General features: G+C 35.9%; 1 protein-coding gene across 1 annotated transcript in view; it reads left to right on the forward strand.

Moving 5' to 3' along the window:
• Nucleotides 1-21,961, forward strand: part of LOC107093302 (leucine-rich repeat-containing protein 17-like) — a 34,533-nt gene that overhangs the window by 9,896 nt on the left and 2,676 nt on the right. The window contains exons 2-4 of the mRNA XM_015388278.1: nucleotides 1,925-2,277; nucleotides 6,370-6,847; nucleotides 16,112-16,267. Coding sequence (XP_015243764.1) covers nucleotides 2,005-2,277; nucleotides 6,370-6,847; nucleotides 16,112-16,267 — 907 coding nt within the window. The 5' untranslated portion in view covers nucleotides 1,925-2,004. The remainder of the gene's footprint in view (nucleotides 1-1,924; nucleotides 2,278-6,369; nucleotides 6,848-16,111; nucleotides 16,268-21,961) is intronic.

The following is a 21,961-nucleotide window of genomic DNA, read 5'->3' on the forward strand; positions in this document are numbered from 1 at the left end:
ATATATATATATATATATATATATATATATATATATATATATATATATATATATATATATATATATATATATATATATATATATTCAATACTGTCATGGCATGTAGTCACATGTTTTTACTACAAAATTAAGTAATTTGGTCAATCTGATGTAGTACAATAAGGAATGTCAACACTTGTTATATTATAGTCGGTACCTCTTCCAAAAGGCTTTTTAAAGATAATACAAAACATTTCAGTGGCAGCGCTCAAATATAAGTTTGACTTATATTTGCCACTTTGTCTGCTAATCATGAAGATTTTTGGGACTGTTTTATTTATAATTCTCTAAAACCATCTGAGAGTTTCCTTGAAATTTCATGATGCTCTTAAGTTCAAACTTCATTGTTGGCGTGATGTTTTCTGGAATGATATGCAGCATTATTTTGTCTTCAAACTTAGTATGTAAAAAGATATCTAAATGATCCTAATCGTCTGACCAGATTATAGTCACCATGTGAATACATTTATTTATCGAAATGTCCTTTTGCAGACAAATTAATTTCAATATTGTAAGCTCAGGGCAGGAGGACCCAAATGCAGAGATGAGGGAGGCAGAGGTTTAATAATTCAAAAAGTAGCAACTGGGGCAAAAATCCCCAAATAACCATATACAGAAAACAAAACACTAGAAAATATCAGGTAAAACACACAAGGATCAAGAAATGACAAGGTACCAGCACTGAGGAACTGCACAGGGAGAGTATAAATGGGAGACAGAACAAAGACTGGGCTAATGAGCTGTCAGGGAGCAGGTGTGGACGGAAGCAACTAGAAGGGAGCGAAGGGAAGGAGACTGACACAAGGGGGCAAAAGAGGGTAAACAAGAAATACACAAGAATTCAAAAAATATAACCATAAACAACTAGAGTAACAGCCATGGAAAATATGTTCAGTTCTCTGTGTGAGTTTGTTTGGGTTGAAATATAAAAAAAAAAAAAATTTCAACACTCTTTATTTACACAGTGTAATACACACTACATACACAAATTTAGGTAGAAATGAAATTTAATGAAACATGAACTGAGTCATAAATTGTATTTTGGCTATCTGAGCGCATTTTGGCATGGTGTTGAAGCCGTGGTTTGTGGATATTAGAATGAAATAGATAGTCTTGTAGAGGAATCTCAGGTGAAGATTTAGTCATATGATAAGTGTGTGTAAAGCTCAGAGATGATGAACTACAAGCTTATTGTTCTTGCAAAAGAGCTGCAGCCCCCTTGAAAGGGTCACTCAGGCTTAATAAGAATGATGATAATGTGTAAGTAGGAGAAAAGAGAAGATACTGTATCTCCATAACGTCCTAATGGAGAAGTGCTTATTTATTCTGCCTGAAATTATGCAACTGGACCAAAAGAAAAACATATTTTTTCCGGTTTCTGCATATTGCTTACAGACATATTGCAAACGTATGGTGAATAACATCTGAAAGAAAACAGAAAATAAAGATCTAGAAGTATGGTATATAAAACCATCTTGGTTTGGTTTCCTAAATAAGAAAAACAATTGTTAAAAAATTCTATGTTAGGAGATAAATTATGCATTTTCATCCAGAAAGTTTACCTGTTTTCTTCTTTTTTTTATTTCAAAGGTTGACCGTTGTGATCGGTGTCTCCTTTAACTATGGGCAAAAAACCCCCCAAGAATACAGTTACATTTCTTCCTGTTAGCAACATTCAAAATCAAAATTCTTTTCTCTAATAATTGATCTTTTTATTGTGTAAAAAAAAAAATTGTGTGTTTTGTAAAGAACTTTTGACTTAAATGAATTGATTTTCCAATCCTTTTTTAGGTTTTTTTAATTCAACCATAACTAATATGTTTATAATGCTGTTTGACCTTACTAGTAACATTCTCCTTCATTGTGTCTTTCTTTATACTTACAGCTCTGACCGGCATCCTGTGTCCCTCTAATATCTCCAGTATATCAACCCACTTACAGAGAACGCTTCTGTTCTTTCCAATCATGCGTCTCCTCACCATCATTATCATCCTGCTGCTCCTTCAGTCAGCTGAACCTCGGAAAGGCGGCCGAAATAAGGCCGCACAACGGGGCACCAAGGGCCGTGTGCGAGGCAGAGGAAGGGCAAGCCTCATGAAGCGTCAAACTCAGGAATGTAAGGAGTACACAGAAAAGAGAGAAAAGTTTCTTGACTGCCAGGATAGGCAGCTGACATTTGTAAATCAAGACTGGCCCAAAGACATTCAGCACCTTTTGCTGGCAAAAAATAAGATTCAGGTATGTGTAGTCAGATTACATCCTCAATTGTGAACAATTTACTGTGCATTTTTTAAGGTTTGTTCAACAAACAAATCTGTGGAGCCTGGAAAGGATAATTGGGTTTGACCAGCCCTTATTTTACACCCTGTACAAGTCTATGGCATTTCCAACAGCTTTTAATAATTTGCATTTTCAAGTATCGCATGATGAAAATGTACAAATTTGAAAAAACAATAACTTAAAGTCATGAAAGGTTATAAGCTCACTTGAGGTGGTTTATGGCTTTTGCAAAAAATGGTTATTGCACAAAATTGGAGACAGAAATACTGACGCAGCAAACTTTTTAGCTCACATGCCTAAGCAGCTGTTTTTGCTGTGGGTGTCTTCACTGATGTTCCTATTGTGCATGTCACTTGGCTAGAAGCAACACTGCCATTGTTAGCTGACATGTTAACATAAGACAAACTTGTACATTAGCAACACATTCATTAAAAATGACCACCATTACTAATCTGTGGTCAGTGTAAGATTGCAGCTTCTACACTGCAAAAAAAGTAATTAGAAGAGATACACTGAGTCATTTTTTCTTAAAATAAGTGCATTTTTTCTTGAATTAAGGATTTAAGTGAAACACTTTGCCAATGGAACAAGACAATTTACACTTAAAATAAGAAAAAAACAACTGCATTGTCTTATTTTAAGTGCATAATATCCAGATACCTTATTTTAAGAGTAAAAATACTAATTCCATTGGCAAATCCTCTTATTTACCTGCTCTAATTAAGGGTAAATACCCTTAATTTAAGACATTTTTACTCATTTTGAAATCGTTTTTGCAGTGTACTTCCTGTTTATTACAGCTATGAGTGTTGATGTAATGTTGATGCGTCTCTTGGTTATTTCACTTCAAACCTAAAGGACATGCTGAAAATGTGCTTTTTCTTTTTTAAACTTTTAAAACAGTTTGCTCAAAATTTACATTTCAGTTAGATGGAAACATGGCTACATACATCTTTGCTGACCCCACACATCCTGGTCTTAAAGTTGTTTAAACAGCTAAAGAGTGCTCATAGAAAAACAAGCACATTGTTGGCTTTTTTTCTCCCACCAGGCATTTTCATTAGATTGTTTATTTCAATGGGAAGGATGGTACACAAAAGTTATATTCCTTTTTTGTACACAGAATCTGTACTAATAAAGCGGATTCTGATTATTAAAAAAAACTGACCAGATTATGTTTACACAAGCAGGATAACACAAACTTAAGAATAAAACTTAAAATCTTTAAAGAATACCCAACCATGATCACTGGGGAATCCAATGAAAGGAACCAGTTTCTATTTCAGTTAAAGCATAATTAAACTCACAATACTACGTTACTCAAAAGAAACATCAACAAAATCAGCTTGAAGGAAAACAAAAAGAAAAGCAGACAAGCTTTTCAGTTATATTCGGATAATAAAACTTGATGAGGAATTGAAGTAAACTTTTATTGCAGTTCTGTGGAGCAAACCGCACAGGTTTTGTCTGATTTGGTTGTATTTTTTTTATAATGAATTAAACCTGCTTTGCTTGTTGATACCATTGCCATCTGTGCACCACTCATTTTAAGCTCAGATCAAAAACATTCAGTATGTGAGCTTTTGTGTGGAATTTGTGTGTCACACGTGGTGAAAAAAAAAAGCTTTGCCACATGGTTAATAATTAAAGACATGACAGATAGTATTTATGTCTAGAATAGGTATTATAATTGAAGTGGAGAGATGAAATACTTTTCTAATAAGGTCTACATTTTCCTATTTTGCATAGCATCGGGTGATACTAAATACATGTCATGATGATAACAATCAAATTTTTTAATCAGGGATATTGAGTAAAGTATTGGTAATTAGTTACTTATACTGATGTGTGAAATTCTATAAAAGAGAAACAAGAAAGAAAATAAAAGCATAAAAAGAGAAGAAAATTTAATGGAATACAATGAATTCCATTTGAAGTATAAAAAAGTATTAATGTAAAAAGAATTATCGTCTGTAAAAAAAACAGCAATACAGTACTGCTCTTACCATCAACTGTTGAGTTTATTTAGAATAGAATAGAATAGAAAATCATAATAACTAGTAATAGTAAATCATAGTAAAATAAAGCAAATAGAGTATAGTACAGTGTTTTACACCATAAATACTGTATCTAAAGAGTAAAAACTGCTTTGGACACTTTTAAAGTAAGGGATATGTGAAAAAAGCAGCAACACTAGGGATGTGCAAAAAAAAATAAATAATAAAATGACAGTAGCATGTGTTAAGGAAGAAAATATTCTAAAATAGTTAACTTTGGAAAAAGTTTGGCTTTCTCTCTTCCTCTGATCCCAGGCCCTCCCAGCGAGCTGTGTGGCCACAAGGAAACCAACAATGCGTGTTGACGTCACAGAAATACAGAGTTTAATCCAATATAAGACAATGCATAAACTTAGAAGTAAGACAATGCACAAACTTACACCAGAAACTGCAGAACAACGGAGACATACATTCATTTACATGACATAAATGGAGAGAAGGAAAGAAAGCAAAGACATACAAAGACATCTTTGGAGAGTTGCAAGAGCAAATCTGATTTGTTACTTCTGTGCAGAAAGTTTTATCCTCTTGTATTTAATTTATTCAAATAAGGCGTACCTTTGCTCCTCCAACCAGGAGCTATCTCTGACCCCCTATCTGAAGCCTAAAACCCCTGCAGTGTTTACGGCCTCTCACAGATGAGTGTGAAAAGCCAGAACTTCCACTGTATTGTTTTACGACACAGACAAAAGGCAGTTTAAACGATCCTAGCAAACCATCCGCTGCAGCCACAGGCAAAACAAAGGACAACAGGCCAGAATAAGTCACTGATTTAAAACCACAATTTAGGCCATTCGAGTCAAGACATAATAAGTTTTAAAACTAGCTTATTTAAAATTTGTTTTCTCAACACATGTTATTTAACTGACTAAGACAGAAACTGTGCAAAGATCAGCATTAATGTAACAACTTATTAAGATTGTTGGGAACAGTGATGGTTATAAAGTCTAACATCTGCTAGGAGGAAGGATGTGTGATAACGCTCCCTGGTGCATTTAGGGTGCAGCAGTTCATCACTGAAGGAGCTTTCCAGTTCTGCAACAGCTTCATGCATGGGTCAGGAGACATTATCGACAGAGATGTTATTTAAGTTAGGATCTCTTTGTTCACCTTCTGCACTGAGTCTGGAGGGCATCCAATCACAGAGCTGGCCTTCCAGATCAGATTTCTCTCAGCTAAGGATACCACACTGCTCCAACAGACAGCTCCATAGAAGATGCCTGATGCCACAACAGAGCATAGAAGGTCTTTTTTTTAATAAAATTGGAAGAATTTGGTAGATTTTGTAGATTAATTGCAATTTTTTTTTTAAAGGTAAAGTTGTTTCTCTGCTGCCTTAGAAGACTCCTGTTATACCCTCTACAGTTAGGAAGGTTGTTTGGATGCTACAGGCAACTGGGTTTGCAATTTGTATTGTTTTCTCTTTTCTTTTTGAACATATTATGTTCTTAATTGGGTGATTCTTAAATTACTAGTTTGTTTTACTTCAGAGCCAGTTAACAGTAGATATTTCGCACGAATATGGTGCTGCCAAGCCACAAACTGATCATAAAAGGTCATCTTCATCAGCTTCTGAAACATCCGTTGACCCAGCAGACTCTTGCTTGCAATGGAAATAATTTATTCAATGATGGTTGTTGGTGAGAAATCAGATCTTTATGATTGGAAATAGCCCAATAATATTAGTATAACTAGTAAAAAGTACAGTATGTAATATCTATAGATTTTTGTAGTTATTACTAGTTAAAAATCTAAGATATAAATGGCTGGAAAATGATTTAATTGACATAATTCAGGACTCTGATAGGTTTGGTAAAGTAGAGATGGGGTTGCTATGTGAAGTTTCAAGGGAAACCTATTTTGCTTCCTCTTGTTGCCGAACTATGCATTTTTCTACCTGTAATTTTTCACTCTGTCTTATTTTTATTTTGGTTTTAGTATGTTTTGCTTTGGTGTTTCTTTTTTAACCTATTATTGGTATTTCTACCCTCAGGTTTTAAGGAATAACATGTTTGAACAGTTCACCAAGTTGAAGAGCCTGGATCTTCAGCAAAATGCTATTTCAGTGATAGAGGATAATGCGTTCAGTGGCCTCGATCAGCTCACCACACTTCTCCTTCAACATAACCGCATCAGAACAGCCTCCGAGGAATTCCTCCTGCCCTTACGCAGCCTCTCCTACCTCCGCATTTTTGACAACCCCTGGAGCTGCCGCTGCCCACTGGAAACCCTTGTCAGGACCCTGCAGGTGCCCAGTAATCGCAACTTAGGCAACTATGCCAAGTGCGCTGAGCCGCGTTCTATGAAGGGCAAAAAGCTTAAAGAGCTAGAAGCAGAATTGCTGTGTGCCAAAGACAACAGGTCAGAGGTTTTGGAGGGGCCAGAACCTGGGCCTGTAATAGAAAAGTCAGATGCTGTGTCCATTTGCAATCTCAAATATCCCGGACCCCTCCTGAACTGCAGACACAAAGGTGAGAGAAAATCTTTTTGTCTATGTTACTTTGTGTACACAGACACTGCAGCCAAAGGTAATAATATTTTTGTCATGCATGAATCTAATCAAACAAACCTGGTGTAAAAAATTTGGTCACTTCTTGAATGTTTAAACAAAAACAGAAAAAGATAAAGCTCAGCGATTCTAAAGCTACAAGAGAAACACACAATCAGCAAACAGTAGTCATGCTTTTTTGTCCCGTAAAATTGAGTTCATAAACCAAATTCACAATATTCTATGCTGGCTACATCCAGACAGTAGAGATGTGTTTGTTTTATATAAAGTTTTATATTTGCGGTGTGCAAGTCGCCCTGGGAAGAAGGAGCTGGCTGTGGATTGATTTAATCTCTGTGCTCTTAAAATCTCCCTCGCTCATAGCAGCAGATGTTGGAGAAGTAAATGTATAACAGCATTAAGCCTGATGTAACCTCTTTGTAGAGACTGTCTTTAAATGTTGCATCAGCTGTGCTTATTCCTACAAAAATACTCCTTTCAAACTTTTCCTGTGAGTACTTTTAAGGAGCTGACATTTGCTTATTTGTTTATCCAACTCTAATGCAGTGGCAGCAAAAATACAGACCTGTTCACAAATATTTCTGGGGAACATAAAAACATACTAAACAGACATTTTTGATATATATTTTTCATATTACTGCCATGTGTTTCGCAAGTGACAGTAAGCCAGACTAAGAGTGATTAATCTTGTACATGGGAAACGTTGAGAAACTGCATTTATTTATCACATAATTTAAATATTTATTTAAATATTGTATAAATCTTGCAGAAATGGCCCTAAATTAACAACTTTGCTTATCTCATGGCACACTATGCAGCACTCTGTCTACACTGATAAAGTGGGACCTTTGTTACACAGAAAAAGTAGAGTAGTTGCTTCCTATCAGGAAGATAGGAGATTTGTAAACTGTGTATAAAGCATTGAACTTTAATTACCAGTTGTTCAGGTTATTAAAAAGGCAGCAGTGATGTCACAGCAAACGTTACAAACAAAGGAACAAAACCTTATTTTCTTAATGCCAGTACACACCAGTTATGTAATAATTGATTTATTTGCCAACAGAATATGAAAGATAATAAATACTTTAATTTCAATTAGTTTAATAAGTCAAAAGAAAAAAGAACTTATCGCAAACCAATAAAAACAAAAAACAATTCAAAATCAGAATCCAGAGAAACACAATAACCATGCCAGACGTTTCACAAAATAATCATTAAAACACGGCTGGATCCATGGTCTTCATTACATGTTTCAGGGTTTTCTAACACAACACAGGGAGCATAATCTTTGTATAATACACTTATTTATTGCATAATAATTCTTAAAACACCAAAGCACTTGTGAACTTTGTCGGTATTGACTATGAAAACAGGATCTTAAACCTAAAACAAAGTTTCTGTCACATCATACTATATAGTCCTTCTTTTTACTGTATCCTTAAATCAAGCTGCAGGTGTGAAAAGTGCGAGAAAACTCTTATGATATTATATAATGTGTTTTTATTTACTTTCTAAATATTCTGTTACACAAGGCCTATAGGAGGCAATCATACCCCCAATTAACCCAGCTGATAATAAAGTCACTGCTCACTTATGAGTTAACCAGTGATGCAAACGTCTGACCAATTAAGGAATAGTGGTCTTTGGAAATCACCTTTTCAGCTTGATGAAAAGCTGGTACCATGAACCAGTACCTAATAGAAACCCACAGTAAGAAGCCAAGTATGTCAAGGTATAAAATTGACTTAAAGCGAAAAAGCTCAGCAATGTGCCTCCTCAAAGTACCTGTATGTTATGATGTCATAGTTTTCCCAGAATACTAAAACTTATTCAAAACAAAGCTTCTAGCATTTAGCATCATTTTAACATGTTTTCTGAATTTAGATGAGTGCAAATTAATTTAAAAAAAAAAGTAAAAAATTAAACGACAATAATCGTAACTAAAGGGGGTGAGATCATTTCTGAACCAGTGCAGATGTATTTCCTTTTGTTTTTCATAAATCATTACGTTCAAAGGAGATTTCCCTGTCTGTGGTTCCATATTTATCCATAAAAGAGGAGCTTATACCCTTCAGGGAGAGATCTTCTCGGGCCAAAACCACACAATGCACCATCTGTGTTGTGTGCACGCTTGGGGAAGCTTTTCACATACTTTCCTGATTAATTTTTTTTTTCTCCACCATGAGATTTCTGAATCACTTCTTTATCTTAACTACTGCAAGGGTCCTCTGTTTCCTCACTGTATCATTATACCATCTATTACCCCCACCTCGTTCTTTCTTTCTCCCGGTAATAGTGCTGTATCCTATTTTATTTTTAACCCACATATTTTAAAACAGAAATGTATGCCAGTTTTCCTTAATACACTACATTCATTGCTTACTTTTCTTTTGTTCTAGAGAGATGTATTTTTATCAATTTGTTCTCCAATCCTTTTTTAAATGGCCCTATCATTAAGGAAGCTCAGATAGAGGTCAGTTATATCCATACATCTCAACTTGCTTTTCTTTTCTAATATCTCACCTAAACTTTGACTTTAGCATGCAACAATATAATACAACTAAAAATGTTCTTTAAATGAGGTAAGTAGTTTCACTTAATTATAAAGTATTTTCCAAAACATCATGTGAGGGTTGTAAAAAAGCAGCATGAGACCATGTGGAGGAATTTGCAACATCTCAATCTAATTTAACTAGTCAATGCCTCAGGCATAAATTTTGCTGCCTTTGTCTTTTTCAGATGGAACTGAATGCCGATTGCTTCTGTAATGATGCAGTTACTAATTTCCACAACATAAGTGTCTGTTTTTACATCAGTGGTCTTTCATGAATTTGATCAACAGTGTACAGCAACAAGTGGTGGAGGGGGCTCACTGCTACTTTCTACTGCTCTCAAAAAACTGGTTCAACATTTTATTGAAACACCTCAAACTACAGTATTGCAATGATGAATATGTTTAGTGTTTAAAGAGGTAGCTTGATCAATTTTAATTGTATCACTTGAATCTTGTATTTGGCTCATGGAAAAGTTAACAAAACCAGTTTGCTTTGAAGAGTTTAGATGTTTGCATGTAAAGAAGCCAGGAATTAATTAAAGAAAAAAAAAAAAAAAAAGGAGAGGCAAAGGGATGCATATCTTCAATTTCTTTCTTCCTGTTTCTCCCTCCTGGTTTGGAGGCTGTTCCTTTGAGGTACACCACAGTTCATTTGAACACGGTTCTCACTGGAGACTAAAACTCTGTGGTTACAGTAAATAACGGGGGGCATTTAAGGCAAAGTTTCTCATGGAAAGAACTTGGAGGAACAATGTGATAATATTATAAAACCTAAATATATTGCCTTACTTTTTTTTGTCTCTGTTGAAGACTTTGTGAAGTTGTAGGTTTTGGTTTTTAATTTCTACAGTATCACCAGTTTCAATATTAAGACTGGCCCCATCGCATAATTTGCGATTGCAATTGCGTTCTGCAAATAAAATCATCTACTCGGAGGTTTGGCCTGATACTGTTCATATGGGCTTTCTGAGGCTAAAAAAACTGTTTGCACCATGTATCAGATTTAAACATTGTTGTTTTCATCTAACCTTGAAAAGTGGCTATGTTTACACCTACATATAAACTTATAACTTTAAAACTTATAACCTGAGAATGGCATTACTTATATTATTAGTTTTATTAAGGCTGTGTACTTATGCTCCCACTTCAATCAACACAAATCTTCATGTTGTATTCTGAGTGCTACTAGTGTCTTATCCCTCTTGGCATCTAAAATTTTTTGTGCTTATTACATTTTATCTTTTTTCTTCTTTTGAATTTCTCGGCTCCATTGCTTCAAATTTTCCATTAACTTAATTTAACTTTCCACTGCTTTGAATTGTTTGCATGTCAAATATCAAATTCCCATCATACTGTCTTGTTATGTTGTATGATAAATAAACATAAAGGAACTTTATTTCTTTGTTTACTAACAAACAGAGCAAAAGCAAACTGTAAATCACCATAATAAAATATAAAAAGCCAACAGGGTATGATGCATAGTATGAATAGTATGTCTCTAAGCCCCTTTAATGGTTAGAAGACAAGTTTTGAAGATAACGCTGAAAGTTTTCAGAGAGAGGTTATGCTGGTATTATTTATGCATCCTAAAGATTAAGCCAAGTTTTAGAGTATCAACTCAAGTTATATGAAACTTTGCCTTTGACCCTTAATTATGAGTAGAAATAGTTAATTTTAGCTCTTGGCTGCTATTCCTAGATCCTACTCCTTCAATTTCTGTGCGATCAACAGTAAGAAAACTATAATGGTAAAGAAAGACAGTACAGACTGCTGTGCTGAATCTGCACAGTCTTCAGCCTTCCGGACATCCTTATGCTATAGAAATGCACATGGATGAAGATTATCAAATTTGGAAAACAGTCTGCCAAACAAGAACCAAAAACACAAGTTAAACAAAAGTAGTGAACTAAATCTCCATTATAAAACTAAAGCAGGTGCATACATTTGCATGAATCACAGAGATTACACCCAAAGAAATACTGAGCTGTTCTTATATGTCCTGTCACACTAAGGATTGTAAGCAAACATATAGCTCAGCTCCTAAAGCGGGAGATAGGAACATTGCAAGCCACCTAATCTTAACTGTGGATAGAAAGCATCAAACCCCTCCTCACTGCCTTAGTAAGGGTCCTTCAGATTTGCTGTATTCTGATTGAGCCTGGGTCTGTGGGGTGCTACTTCAATGTTACCCTACATTAGATTACATTAATGCAAAATGTGCCTTAAACTGCTTAGCTACTGTCAAAGTGGTCAAACGGGGGCAACTGCAACGGATTTTCCCATTGATTCAAATGGTACGTCTAAATGTTCACAGTTAAAGGCATTTTTCACTTTAACAAAAAGTAACTCATTCATATCTATGGCTCTGTAGTGAGTGTTGGCAGCATTGTCTTTGGAAAAAGCTGAGTCATTGCCAAAAGGCAAGCTGCTCAAACTTTGTCTTTGAGCCACTGGGCTCCCTAAGGCCTAAATACATCCTAGCTAACCCCCATCTCTCCTTACATCCCCCCGACTCATTCCCACCCTGTGCCACAAACATTAGCAAGGACCACTTTGGTGGAATTGCTCCGAATCTGTCTGGGGGCAGAGTTAGATTGATAATTTAGATCAACATTCCTCTATAGAAACTACAGAATTCCAGTTACAGGTAGGTTGATGAACCCTCAAGGTTTACATGCAAAAAAAAAAAACAACAACAACAAAAAACTACTTTTTTTCAGGCTGGAAAGTATGGTAAGATGTAACAAAACCTGCCACTTCCTTTGTGTTTTGTCATTTTTGGAATACAATAATAAAACCATGTATAACACTCATTATGTATAAGAGGAGGGATGTTTCACTTTCCTCCATATGAGCCTGTAAATCATACCAGGTGTCAGCCCATTCCTTTGACATGTGAACACACAGTTTTCCTCCACTGTTGAACCTTGCAAGTAGCTCTTGGTATTCTTTTTCAGCATAAATTTTAGTTTGGGATACTTGAACACAAGGCAGTGCGTTATGTTTTTATACGTTGTCTTTTACAAGTATGAACCGCATTTGTAATAAACTTTACTGTGATAAAACCTAAATAAAATTGAGTGTGTCTGATAGATCACAGAAGTTACATTAATGGAGTTGCATATAATAAAATTATCAGATGAAAACATAACTAAAGCTTGTGGGTTAAAACGTTGCGTGTGGTAGCAAACTGTCATGATTGGTTTAAGCGATCTGACCCACATGCAGAGAACCACTCAGAGAGCAAGGGAAAAAGTTTAACAGGTTTATTAAATGTAGAAGAATAACAGACGTTGGATCTGGAACACAGTGGACTGGTGAACCGGAACTAGACAGTCTGAAGGGGAGATCACAGTGATCAGTTCAGGGACCGTAGGAAATTTGACTGAGGCTTGAATATTACTGGAGAGGGACTCACATTTGAGGGAGCTCTTGTCATTCCTTGAATCCAGCTTGTGGGGGTTAATCCAGAGAAGAGGAAACTCGTTGGAGGGCGAACAGATAGACAAGAGTTGGACCCAGAGGAGTAAAGGAGCGGACTGTCACTTGGATTTCCGAAGAGGACTTGAACGGATCATGTGAAGGTTTTCCCCTGCTCAGTCTGTACTCAGTTAATCCTTCCAGGGGGAGAAGGTCCAGGTATCCAGTTACTCAGGAAGGCTTCCTGCCCAAGAGCAAAGACAAAAACTAGATAAAACTCAGAGAAACAAAGCTTAGGTTAGACTCTGCTAATCTCAGCTTGGCTAGGGTACCCAAAACTGGCAAACACTCTAGTGTCAAGATAGTGACAGCCCACTGCACAAGTACTCCTCCAGTAATGATCCAATGAGCCGCAGGTGTGCAGGGAGGCCCAACGAGGAACAGGGCACCACCTGGTTGTGGAGAGAGAAAAACACACAAACAACCCACACAAACTGGATTCCTAACACAAACAACATTTAACATAAGAAAAGACACACGCTATGCCCTCTGTGGTGAAAAATCTTTCTTTGGGGATGCTATCTTTATCTGGGATAGGAGAGATTTATGTGTAGATTATTTTTATCCTTTTTCTTTTATTAACAAGTTTTGATAATACATGTTTTTATTTTCTTGCGGTGCAAAATTATTCCATGTTTAAGGGTATTCTTTGTAGGAAATACCAATGAGGTGCACTGAAGTTTAGTTTCCCTTTAGTTCTGATTCTGATTCAGGTTTTTGAGGGAAAGGTGAGAGATTTTAATGGGTATTAATACATGGGAACAGCCCTGAATATATTCCGATATTATACTTTTTGCGTGTAACATGTTATGTCCACAATGGAAATGCCACATTTATGCAGCAGCACTTTGCTGAAATTAGGTATTTCCAATCGTGTGTGTTCAAGGAAGTGCTTACATTGAAAAAATATTCTTGAAATTAAAATTAAACAAACCAAATGTACATATTAGTTTTTTCATTCTCAAACAATTACTTTCATTGAAAAAAGCTGACTTTTTTAAAACAAGAAGACCCTTTTTTTTCTTTTTGGGAAAAAAAAGAAAGAAATGGAGCAGATGCATTGCTGAGTAATGGTTTTAACAGATCTGGTAAATGCAGAGTCCAGGCCTGGCTATGAATGACTAACATTTTTAATTCTCCTGACATGTTATCTCTCTTCTCCTGTCATGTGGTTATTCAGTATCGAATTTGACTCGCATGGGGGATGATTGTAACAGATGTAGAAAATGTTGAGCTTAACACTTTTAAACCAAAACATCTGCTGGATTATAGATTAGGAGTTAGATAGTTGTAAGTATTGCAAGATAAAACTTTAGATTTGTTCTCTCTTTTAATGCTGCATGTTGAAGATTATTCCAGAACCCACGGGATCACAGATGTATCAGTGTGAGAGAGAAAAATGTAGATTTTGGCTCAAGGTTAAAGTCTGTGAAAAGAGCCTGGGAATGAAGGTTGGAACTGAATGCCAAGTTTTTTTTTTTTTTTTAGTCAAGACAAAGCTCGGGAAACATGTTCACCTAAAGGGAAGCTGGGATTCTCATTGGATCTCTAAGGGGAAGTATTCTCTCTGAGCTGGACCGATAACTTGCAACATGAAACCACAGTCTTCAAAGTATGTTCCCATCCTTTTCCATATGTCTGCCTGCAGAACATTTATCAGCATCAGTGAAATATAACAAGTATATTTCCTGACTGCAGGGTTCCTTGTGCTAAAGATATGGGTGACTGCTTTGTGTATGTGATTCTTCCCCTTTAAACAAGAAGTGACTGATTGCAACCGGGGTTTAAGATAACAGGCTGCAACATCTGTTGTAATAAAGAATAGATGAATACTGTAACATCTGCTCCATTGAAAAGTCCATAAGTATTCCCTTTAGCAGAGTATAAATTCAGTGTAAGTTCATGCACCAAGGAAATCCACACAAATTACATCATACAGTAAAGATTCTAATATTTCTTTTCAAATAAAAGTAGATCAAAATGTAACTATAAAAGCACAAACTAGACCTGAACAAGAAATCATACCCGTTGAACCTTTTTCACATTTTGCAGCATTAGAAGATGACCTAAAGCAGTGCTCATCCAAAATGATCCCATGGTCTTCAAAAATAGAATAGTGTGGGCAGAATCATGCTTCAGGAAGCCTTTTTTCACATATTCACTTTCCCACAGAACAAACACTACATTTTAAGCACAATCTGTGTTCCAATGAGCAACTCTAAGTCAAAATCTTAAAATCAAAGGACTTTCTATGAAAATACAGCAATAATTCAAGATTAATAAAATGCCACACATCCCACAATATAAATACTGTATATATGCACCATTTTCATTTCTACTAAAGTTATGCTCTAATTTGTGTTGAACTATCCCATATCAATAACTTTTTTTACCCCAGTTGGTTAACAATGAGTTAATGCACAATGCATTTGCATTCCACTATATGCTTTATCTCATTTGCAACCACTTTGCTTTGGAGATAAATTAAGAAAAAAAAAGTTATTCTGGCCACATACTTTGTTTTAAACATCTCTATTGGTGCAGAGCAGGTTTCTTCATGTGATAACTCTATTCATGTTTCATTTCCCCCTGACAAGTGAATAAAGCTTGATGTCTGCAGGAGACATAAAACCAATGCATACACCATTAAAATGTCATTTTTGGGTTTATATTATGCACATGTGCTGTTAGCTTTACCTAATGACATTTATTATCAGAGCATGTTCAGTTTTTTTTTTTTTTTTTTTTTTGCAAATACCCTCTTAAAGATATATTTTACCATTCTAAAATGGATGTAAGATAGAGTATTTACCACATTTGCTACATAGCACGCTTTCGAAGATAAACGTAAGCATGTTATGCTGCGATGTTAAAGAAAAGACGAGTAAAGCAATGTAGTACATGTTCCATCTTGAATACATAAAAATGTCACACACAACCCACAAAACATCTTGAAAACATATAAGATTCAGACTGATTGAGTTTCCAGCTCCGCGTTCAGACTCTGTTCCAAACTCATGCGTTTTGTGCATCTGCTTTAGAGCTGTAAATCTTTCATCGGGGAGCTTTGGTTCCATTCATAATATCAATGTAAATTCTTCTTTGCATCTTGTTGCAGTTTCGTTTGACTTTTTACTCTTTTATCCATAGCTTTTCTCCTTTAACATTTCTCTCTTTTTTTTCCCTTTTCAGGTCTGAATCGTATGCCCCCAGAAATGCCATTGGATCTAGTGGGGATAGACATGTCCAATAACATCATCAAGCATCTCAGGCCTAAACAATTCCTGCTGTCCAAAGAACTCAAGCTACTCAACCTCAGCAGCAACAAACTTGAAAAAATAGATACAGGTAACTCATACATTCGTAGTTGAATGGGGGAGCTGCATGACACTTATCTATAAAAATGCTTTGACTGATGTATGGGTGCAAGTGTCTCTTTCTTCTATATGGTTGGATAATTAAGACTTTTCTTACCAGTCACTTAAAGAAATGGTAAACAGTCTCATAGGAACAAGCTTTCTAACATAGTATGGAGTTAAGTTATTTGGAGGTATGGTTACCAATATTACGATTAAGGATTTTATGCAAACCTTTTTTACAAGGCATGCATCTAAACTGTGTTTCCACTCATCACTTACTGTTAGAACTGAAGCAATTTGAATCAAGAAGTGCACAGTTGGTCTAGAGGAGTGTTTAGAGCAAATGTATTACATAATAAAAGCATAAGTAACTTTGGTAGTCCAACTTGAACAAATTGCTTTTTTTTTACATGCTACTCACTCCGTTACTTGCAGTCTAACGCAATGCATTACTACAACTCGATCAATCGAAGCCAATTTTTTTTTTTTTTTGTATATGCACTCAGCTACAGGGAGGGATTTTTACTGCAGGGACAAGCAGGGGGCTGATATAAGCATACATGACACTGAATGGCTGAGGAGCCACAATGTTCAACATGCTTTAAACATAGAGGCACAATTAAAATCCCTTAAATCAGTAAGGACACTTAAGCCGCAGTGGAAGTACGTCACCGGTTGCACAAGCTGTATGGTTGCACAAAATCAGGGCGTATTGGCACAGCCCACCTGACGGAGTTTAACAAAAATGCATTATTTCTTCAAATGTACTTTGTGCTAAACATACAAATGTACACACCTTCATATATTTTGGGTTTTATAATGGAATGCTTCAACCCTTTGTACCATTTGTGTCACTTTTGTTTATATAAATTCTTTTTTGCAAAGCTGTGGTCCTAATGCGACAGGCATCAGTCATTTACCTGTCTGTTCCTTTCCTACTCTGGATAATGTTCTTACTTTTGACCGAGCAAAAAGTAAAGGGAAGGAAGCTAGGAACAGGAGGTAGGAGCTACAATTTGATGTATTTGGAAGTAGGGAAAGGACTGCTGTGCTGAATCTACGGGACTGATTTACGCGGTAGCTCATGCTTGTAAAATTTGGACTACAGCCTTGCTAAAAAGGAACCCCAAACGACAAAAATTTAGAAAACAGCTAAAGCTCTACGTTATAAAAACATATAAAGGAGTGTACATTACATCACAGTGTACATGTCATGAAATAATGTATTTTTGTTCATCTCTATAAGTCAAGCTAAGCTCGTACCTGTATGTCCTGTCATGCAAAGGATGATGGGCAATTGTATAGCACCTAGCAACGGTGGAAACATCAAAAGGTCTCTTTGCTAAATGAACTGGTGATAGGAAGCAGCCTGTTTCCTTTTCGTAGCTTTTCCCTTACAGCCAGCACTATTCATTTAGCACTTATCATGGCGACCGCTGACACACTTCCACAGATTTTTTCTCTATTTGGAAGGATCCAGAGAAAGAGGAGAGATGATGATGCAGATCCACAGATTAAAAAAGGAAATTAGGAATGAACTTGCTCAGTTTTATGTTGTTTCACACAGAAAAGCTGGGATTAAACAGTCCTGCTGGGGGATTTACTTGAGTAGTAAGACCCCTGTTACAATTCTCTTGCAAGGTATAGTTTTATTTTTGTTAAATTGCATAAAAGGCATTATTGTTACTCCTTCTTACCTATTTTATAGCCTTTCAAAGCATGTAAACACACAAAAAAATAAAGTTCTAAAACATTTTATTAGCGTTATTGTTGTTAGGAAAAAAAATCATAATCAGATCCACATATATATACCGTATTATATTAAACCTCACCTGTCCAACCACGCACAGGAAAGTGATGCAAATTATTATGCAATTTGGTTCCTAGCACTGGTCTCGGGTCCTGCTTAATGTGGAGATAAGAATATGTTCTGGTCAAACACAACCCAAAGGTTTCTTTAAAAAACTACAACCAAAAAAAAAAGACATTTTGTGTTTGAAGATTGTTTAAATGGTAAAAGGATGTAGTTGATTTCCAACAGGTAAAATTGTAATTGCATGGTTTCTCAAGTCCAATTATTATAATTGTTTTCAGTTGGAAATCCAAAATTACATTATTTGTCCAATTAATTATGATTTCCATCTGTGTTTTTGGATACATAAAGCTTAATATTTACATAGTGTTTGTCATGCTTTTCAAAAAGAATATATTCAATGTGTTGCATCCTACAGAACTGATTCTTCATTCAAATAAATAAACAGAAATAAATCTAATAAGGGTAAGCCTTTAAGCATGTTTGGTGTGTGTCTCTCGGAAATTATTCAAGTTCGAGGTATTTGGGATGAGCTAACATTCATTATATCAATATAAATAAAAAAAAAAAGCTGAGCATCTTCTGCAGAGCAATGAATAACTATAGCTATGCAGATGGGCTTTATCTTTAATATTCCTTTCAACAGAAAATAATGGCAAATACATGAATAACAACTTCACAGGATTACTAATTTTGATAAAGATAGTCTAGATTTCAAATGAAAATGGGGAATATTTCTGACTTAAACCTGAATATAGTCTTGTGCTTTTTTGTTTCATCCAAAAAAGCTTATGTCCTATTCAAATTTTTCCTGAGATCATAGGGAAATGCATAGGTCTTTACAGAAACCCTAAAACATATTTTATCTACAAATAGTTTTTCTCTAAAGAAATGAAGGTACAGTAGTAAAATGGGAGTGGGATGTACAAGCTAAATTGTAAAGCATTTAAGTCAAAGAGAGACAACATTTGGAGATGTTGAAAAAGAAGTGGACCTGCCTTCTAATCAACTCCTTACTACAACATACACTCATCATGTGTTTATGTATATACACATATGGGATCCACTATAGTGCTGTGTCTTATATCCATTAGTGCAATGTTTAGATAAAACAACTGACAACCAGTCCCTCAAACAGAAAGAAAATTATGTTGAAACAGACTGTTTTTGTAGTTTTCTTCTCTGAATACATTAACCTCAGCGGAAGAGGAATTCCTAAAAAAAAATAAAAAATTACTCTCACAAGACTTACGATTTCTGACTTCAATTACACTATGCAAAAGGGAAATCCTCATGCAAAAGCCTGTGGTTTAATTTATTATCCATCAACACACGTAAACAATCTATGGCAGCTCACCCAGTGTGTCTAACCCTATTTGTAAATCAAAGAAAAAAAAAAAGTGCCATGTAATTCTGAGAGGTTTGTAAGACTGAGACATATGGCCGCAATCCTCCCAAAACCTTCTAATCATGTTCACATTTGGAGCAAATTCCTGAGAGGGTGTTTATTTATGCTTTGTATGTAGACGATGACCAGAGTAATGGGGAGAAAAAGCTGAATGAAAATCCAACACCAGGGTTGTTTTTGGATTGACTGATAATGGTTTTTTTTTTTTTTTTTTGCTTTTCTTAAAGTCACACAGTTATATTCCCCAAAATATGGAAACAGTCTCAAACTCTGGAAGATCTACCTCAGACAGTACTGTGGGGTTCAGGGAGATTCAGTTTTTTTTTTTTTTTTGGTTTTCTCAAATGCTTATGCTAATGGCTGCAAAATAGGTATGTGATAAGAGCAGTTAATTTCATCCTCTGGGAAAGCATTATGAACGTTTTTCCCTTGGTAGTGGGGGGCTCCAACAACCAAAGGAACAGTAGCGGATCTGCTTCTGTCCTATGATTCACCAGATAACATACCTCAGTTGAAGACACCCCTTATCCTCCCTTCCCTCTCTGCAACAAATCTATTTATCTGTGCTGTAAAAAAAAACTGGATGATTTAAGGCAGAGATGCTTATAAAGGCTTAGCATAAATCATTGGTTGCTTTCCTCTTTTGTTTTTCATTTTGACACACTTTTCTACCATGATCAGTCCTCTCCTTGCATTTTTTTCCCCACCTCCTCCTCTTCCTCTCTTCCGCTCTGTAAAGATAAAAGCAGGGCCGGAGGCGGGTGGACAGCAAGAAACAGTCTACGACCCCCCCATTACTCCCACTCTAAACACTTGCACATGCTTTCATGCTTACATGTTAAAGAAAAGCATAGTGACAACACCTATGGCATTTAAAAGGCATCATTAGCTGTACTTGAAGCCACTGTTGGCTATTCGGGTTCTGTTAGGTGATCCGTTTGAGTGTTACTTATGACTAGATCCGAGAGCAAAACTTACTTTTAATGCTTCAGGGGGTTTTGTCCATTTCAAAAATAAGTAAAGGGGAGAACTCAAGTTAAAATGGCAAATAGACATCCTCCTTATTGCACACATAAATGGATCTACTTATTTTCATTGCAGCTTGTTCGGTGTCGGGGCTGGCTTTTTAGGGCTGATAAAAGCCACTATTGATGGGAAGGTTTGAAATATTTGTGGTGTAGAGTGGATCCCGGCCAAGGGGAGCCATGGGAAAATGGATAATAGTGTCACACTGCCACTAGCCACAAGCGTTATTCCACCTTTTTTTCTTTTATGCATTTCGATTCCCATCTAGAATCTCCCTCATAATAACCTTAATATGCAAAATAACACAGAAGTTGAACAGTGGAATCTGTCCATATGGGTACAGATGTCTAAGGTTGACCATCAATGGTCTTTAGGACTTTACTATCTGTAGCTACTTTTTCTATTCCTTTAATTTTGAAATTCTCTGGAGAATTAGAAAGTGAGTCAAGAGATCACATTGATCTTTCAGTTAGTTTTGGGCTTATCAAAAGCTTAGGTTGCATTAAGATTCATCTGAGAGACAATCCCCTAGAAATAGGAATCTTTACAGTAATGATCAAACCACTACAGAGCTTTGCTAACTCCCTGCTTAGAGATGCACATTATAAACAGACAAAAAGCAAAAGAATTTGGAGAAAATCTTAGACATCCTTAGAACAAATGTAATATGTAGAATGTCCATAAAGTGCAGCAAGTGCTAGAAGAGTCTATGAATCAGTGTGTGCAGAATATGAAAAGGGGTTAAAGGTGATACTGTGTGGCTGCAGGTAGGGGTGCCCCCAGGAATTTTAAACTAGTTTACATGAAGCAATGCATATTTATGATGTTTTGCTTATATTCCCATATTCATAAAAATAAAAGCATGCCAGCTACTTAATAGTGGAAGCTCTTTAAGTATAATGATATTAAGTTAGATTCAGTTATTTGCTGCACGACTAACATTCCTATACTCATATCTGCCAAGCAGTAGAGATTACTGACCATACATCATACTCTAGTGGTAGCTGATGCTTCTTGAATTAAACCCCTATGTCCAGTCCTTACAACCTGGGCCAAATCTTATTTATTCTCTGCTGTCATGCAAAGAATAATTCTCCCTGTAAGTGAAGCACAGGCTGTCTTGGCCAACAGGAATGTTTGACTTACTTTAAGAGGATCCTCTGAAAGTACTTCAATCTTTAAGGCATATGTTTGTTTTTTTTTTGGTACAAAAAACACAGAAAACCATTGTTTTTGTTTAGGTATGTATGGAGACACCAATGAGATTTTCTATCTCTTCTGACACAAAGAAGTACAATTCAGTGGTAGACCAGGGATTCCAGACTAGGGGTTATAGTACCCCTAGTGGTTTGTCAATGCATTGCAGGGTGTATGTGGAGACATTTGATAATTTATTTCCCAGATAAAGAAATACAATAAAATGGGTCTGGGATGGG

This window comes from Cyprinodon variegatus, unplaced genomic scaffold (assembly GCF_000732505.1).
Source record: "Cyprinodon variegatus isolate N-32 unplaced genomic scaffold, C_variegatus-1.0 Scaffold418, whole genome shotgun sequence".
NCBI classification, from domain to species: Eukaryota; Metazoa; Chordata; class Actinopteri; order Cyprinodontiformes; family Cyprinodontidae; genus Cyprinodon; species Cyprinodon variegatus.